Source organism: Sinocyclocheilus grahami, unplaced genomic scaffold (assembly GCF_001515645.1).
Source record: "Sinocyclocheilus grahami isolate Dianchi unplaced genomic scaffold, SAMN03320097.WGS_v1.1 scaffold351.1, whole genome shotgun sequence".
In the NCBI taxonomy this organism is placed as follows: domain Eukaryota; kingdom Metazoa; phylum Chordata; class Actinopteri; order Cypriniformes; family Cyprinidae; genus Sinocyclocheilus; species Sinocyclocheilus grahami.
This window is the reverse complement of record NW_015505530.1, coordinates 1-2,815: the sequence shown is the minus strand read 5'-3', so window position 1 is coordinate 2,815 and position 2,815 is coordinate 1. Positions and strand designations below refer to the sequence as shown.

General features: G+C 38.0%; 1 protein-coding gene across 1 annotated transcript; it reads left to right on the top strand.

Moving 5' to 3' along the window:
- Window positions 1-1,863: 1,863 nt before the first annotated feature.
- LOC107548609 (THAP domain-containing protein 6-like) lies at window positions 1,864-2,808 on the top strand. Its single transcript, XM_016229363.1, has 4 exons — window positions 1,864-1,969; window positions 2,339-2,463; window positions 2,552-2,619; window positions 2,714-2,808. Exons 1-4 carry the CDS (start codon window positions 1,890-1,892, stop codon window positions 2,753-2,755), a joined length of 315 nt encoding a protein of 104 aa, XP_016084849.1. The 5' UTR covers window positions 1,864-1,889; the 3' UTR covers window positions 2,756-2,808.
- The last annotated feature ends 7 nt before the right edge of the window (window positions 2,809-2,815 follow it).

The window sequence follows — 2,815 nt, the reverse complement described above, 5'->3', positions numbered from 1 at the left end:
CAATGTTTAATGTTTAGAAATTATTATTTCAAGACATGTAAAGCATTTTTGCTCGTTTATGTGGGTCGTCCCAAGCATGATTGCAATGTGTTCATTGTCAAACTCCAAAATCTGATTATTTTTAATTCTTAAAAAACTGCATTATTTTATTTTAAAAAAATAATTTTATTTTATTAACAAAATATTTTAGTTAAAATCCAAAATAACTTTAATATAACTTAAAACCCAGTTATAAATTCTTCCTTCAACATCAGAAATAAATAAATATAATATATAGAAATAAATCAATTAAAACACACACACACACACACACACACACACACATATATATTGTTAAATTATTTTGCAGGGTCCTCTAAAAGAGTTTTTTTAAAGCATTGGTACTTCTCCAGAAGTTGTTCAATTAAAGAAACCAAAAGAGTCCAATCCGTACCTACTTGGTAACATCACGCGGCACAACAAGTCCTGGAATCAGAGCCCTAAAGACTCTTCAGGAGAACAATCTGGAGATAAATGAGGTATTCTTTCTGAGTGGTGCCCATAAAGGGCCTGTGCTGAAAGCAATCATTCCTTACATATTTTTTGATGACCAAATGACACATGTTGATGGAGCCCTTCAAAATGGGGTTATTGGTGCTCATGTACATTATGTGAGGAATGAGTGAGAATAAAACCTAATCTTATATGTAAAGGGATAACAACATACTTTCTTCTGCAACATGATTTATGTCAGGAAAGCTATATTTGGTCATTATTTCCAGTCTTGTTTCTTAAGGCTTAAAGTGTAAATGAAATTAAAGCAAATGCTGATTTTATGGTATTGTTGAGCTGGTGATGATTTATTTTAATGGATAAACTAATCAGTAAATCATTACCCAAAAGTATTTTTCTTTGTCCTGGATTCTCACTATTATTGAACAGAGAATATGAAGGCACTATTATTTTCTCTGCATCTCTCTTTTTTATTCAGTCCCTCTTGATAACTATCCAATGCCACATATCAAGATCAGATGTGTACTGTAGATGATATCAAGGGCAATGATGTGGTATTCAAATAAATTAATGACTACAAATGCTTTTGAAAAATAAAATTCTCTCTCCGTGGAGAAGGAAAACATTTTTCTCTCTTCCATAGGTGGAAGGTAAGGGGTAAGGCTATAGCCTAAGTAACCTAATGTTAGTGTAATCTGTTAATAACACACATCATAAACCCGTCTTTTTAGGCAAGTACCATATAATGGGTGTCATGTCATGAAATGTTTTTAATACGATGGGAACTGTATTTAACGTAATCACAATCTATGAAAACATTGTAAGTTAGGCCTATTAATTGTAATGATTTAATTTCCACTCAAGCAACAAATAAATTATATAGAGAAAGCGAGCAAAGAACACAGTATCAACAGAGCTTTTTGAAACTCAGAATCAGTTAAACCAGGGCTGTGCAAACTCGGTCCTGGAGGGCCGGTGTCCTGCAGAGTTTAGCTCCAACCCTAATTAAACACACCTGAAGCTAATCAAGCTCTTACTAAGCATAGAAACTTCCAGTCAGGTGTGTTGAGGCAAGTTAGAAATAAACTCTGCAGGACACCGGCCCTCCAGGGCCGAGTTTGGACAGCCCTGAGTTAATCCATTCGAGTCACAAAATGATTCACCGTTTAGAAGCGCTCCAATCGGATCGCGTATCGCAAATCATTCGATTCAGAACGGGACTTTAAAGCGCGTATTGCGAATCACTGGAGTTAGACCTCGGAGCGATATCGCGGGATGTTTTTATCATAGACATATAAATGCCTAGACGCCTCATTGGCCGCTGGATCGTACGTCAACGTCGCCACCATCTTGGTGCGGGCGTCTTTTCTATCATTCTCATAAGTGGACTCGAGAAAATGCCTCAGTCGTGTGCTGCTTGGGGCTGTACAAACCGCCGTACAATTGAAAATAGGTCTCGGGGAATTACTTTTCACAGGTAAGACTGAAAGTTGTTGACTGACACTGATCTGGTTGTATTTGGTCATTAAAACATTATGTTGACACAACTTGACAGTAATTGACCGTCGGAGTCAGACTATTAATAGCTAGCGATATCGCTATTTAGCTGTGAGTCGAGGAAACCAGAAATGTTACATTCTTTCTTATATAGTTTTAGCGTATGGTAAATTATATATCATAAACTAAATTGCCCGTAATCGAGATATTCATTTCTATTGCCGTTTTTTTCTCAAAACTGACTCTTGTGCCGACCTACTCGTTTCGGCTAAGCGGCATGAATCTAATTTAACGTTAACCGTTAGTAGTTGGCTAGCTGACGTTAGCTAACTCTTTTCACACATTGAAGGTTTCCCAAAAACAAAGAGTTGAGGAGGCAGTGGGAAGTAGCTCTAAGAAGAGAAGGTTTTTCCACAAGCGAGTCCTCCGTGCTATGCAATGAACACTTCAAGCCGGAGGACTTTGACAGGACAGGTCAAATTGAGAGGAACCCCGCCTATGCAGTACCTGCATCTCCCACTGGTCTAAAGACCAGACTCCGTGAACACCTTTGACAGGACAGGTCCAATTGAGAGGATTAGGGATGGAGCTAAACCATCGATCTTCAGCTTTCCCCCTCATCTACAAAGAGCAGTAGATGAGGATTTGACTGGATTCGACACTGGATTATAAGGATTTGATAGCTTGTCATTAAATAGTGACATATATTTAATATTTATTTTAGCCTGTGGCAACCAGGAAAGCAGAGGCCTTCGAGGAAAGCTGAGGAGAGCTGGTCAGAGGACTGTTCTCAGATTTTCCAAGAGATCGAACCTCCTCTGCCTAA

Coding starts and splice junctions, on each gene's coding strand:
- LOC107548609 (XM_016229363.1), top strand. CDS start 1,890: ATGCCTCAGTCGTGTGCTGCTTGGGGCTGTACAAACCGCCGTACAATT. Junction 1,970..2,338: donor CGGGGAATTACTTTTCACAG/GTAAGACTGAAA, acceptor CACACATTGAAG/GTTTCCCAAAAACAAAGAGT. Junction 2,620..2,713: donor TTCCCCCTCATCTACAAAGA/GCAGTAGATGAG, acceptor TATTTATTTTAG/CCTGTGGCAACCAGGAAAGC.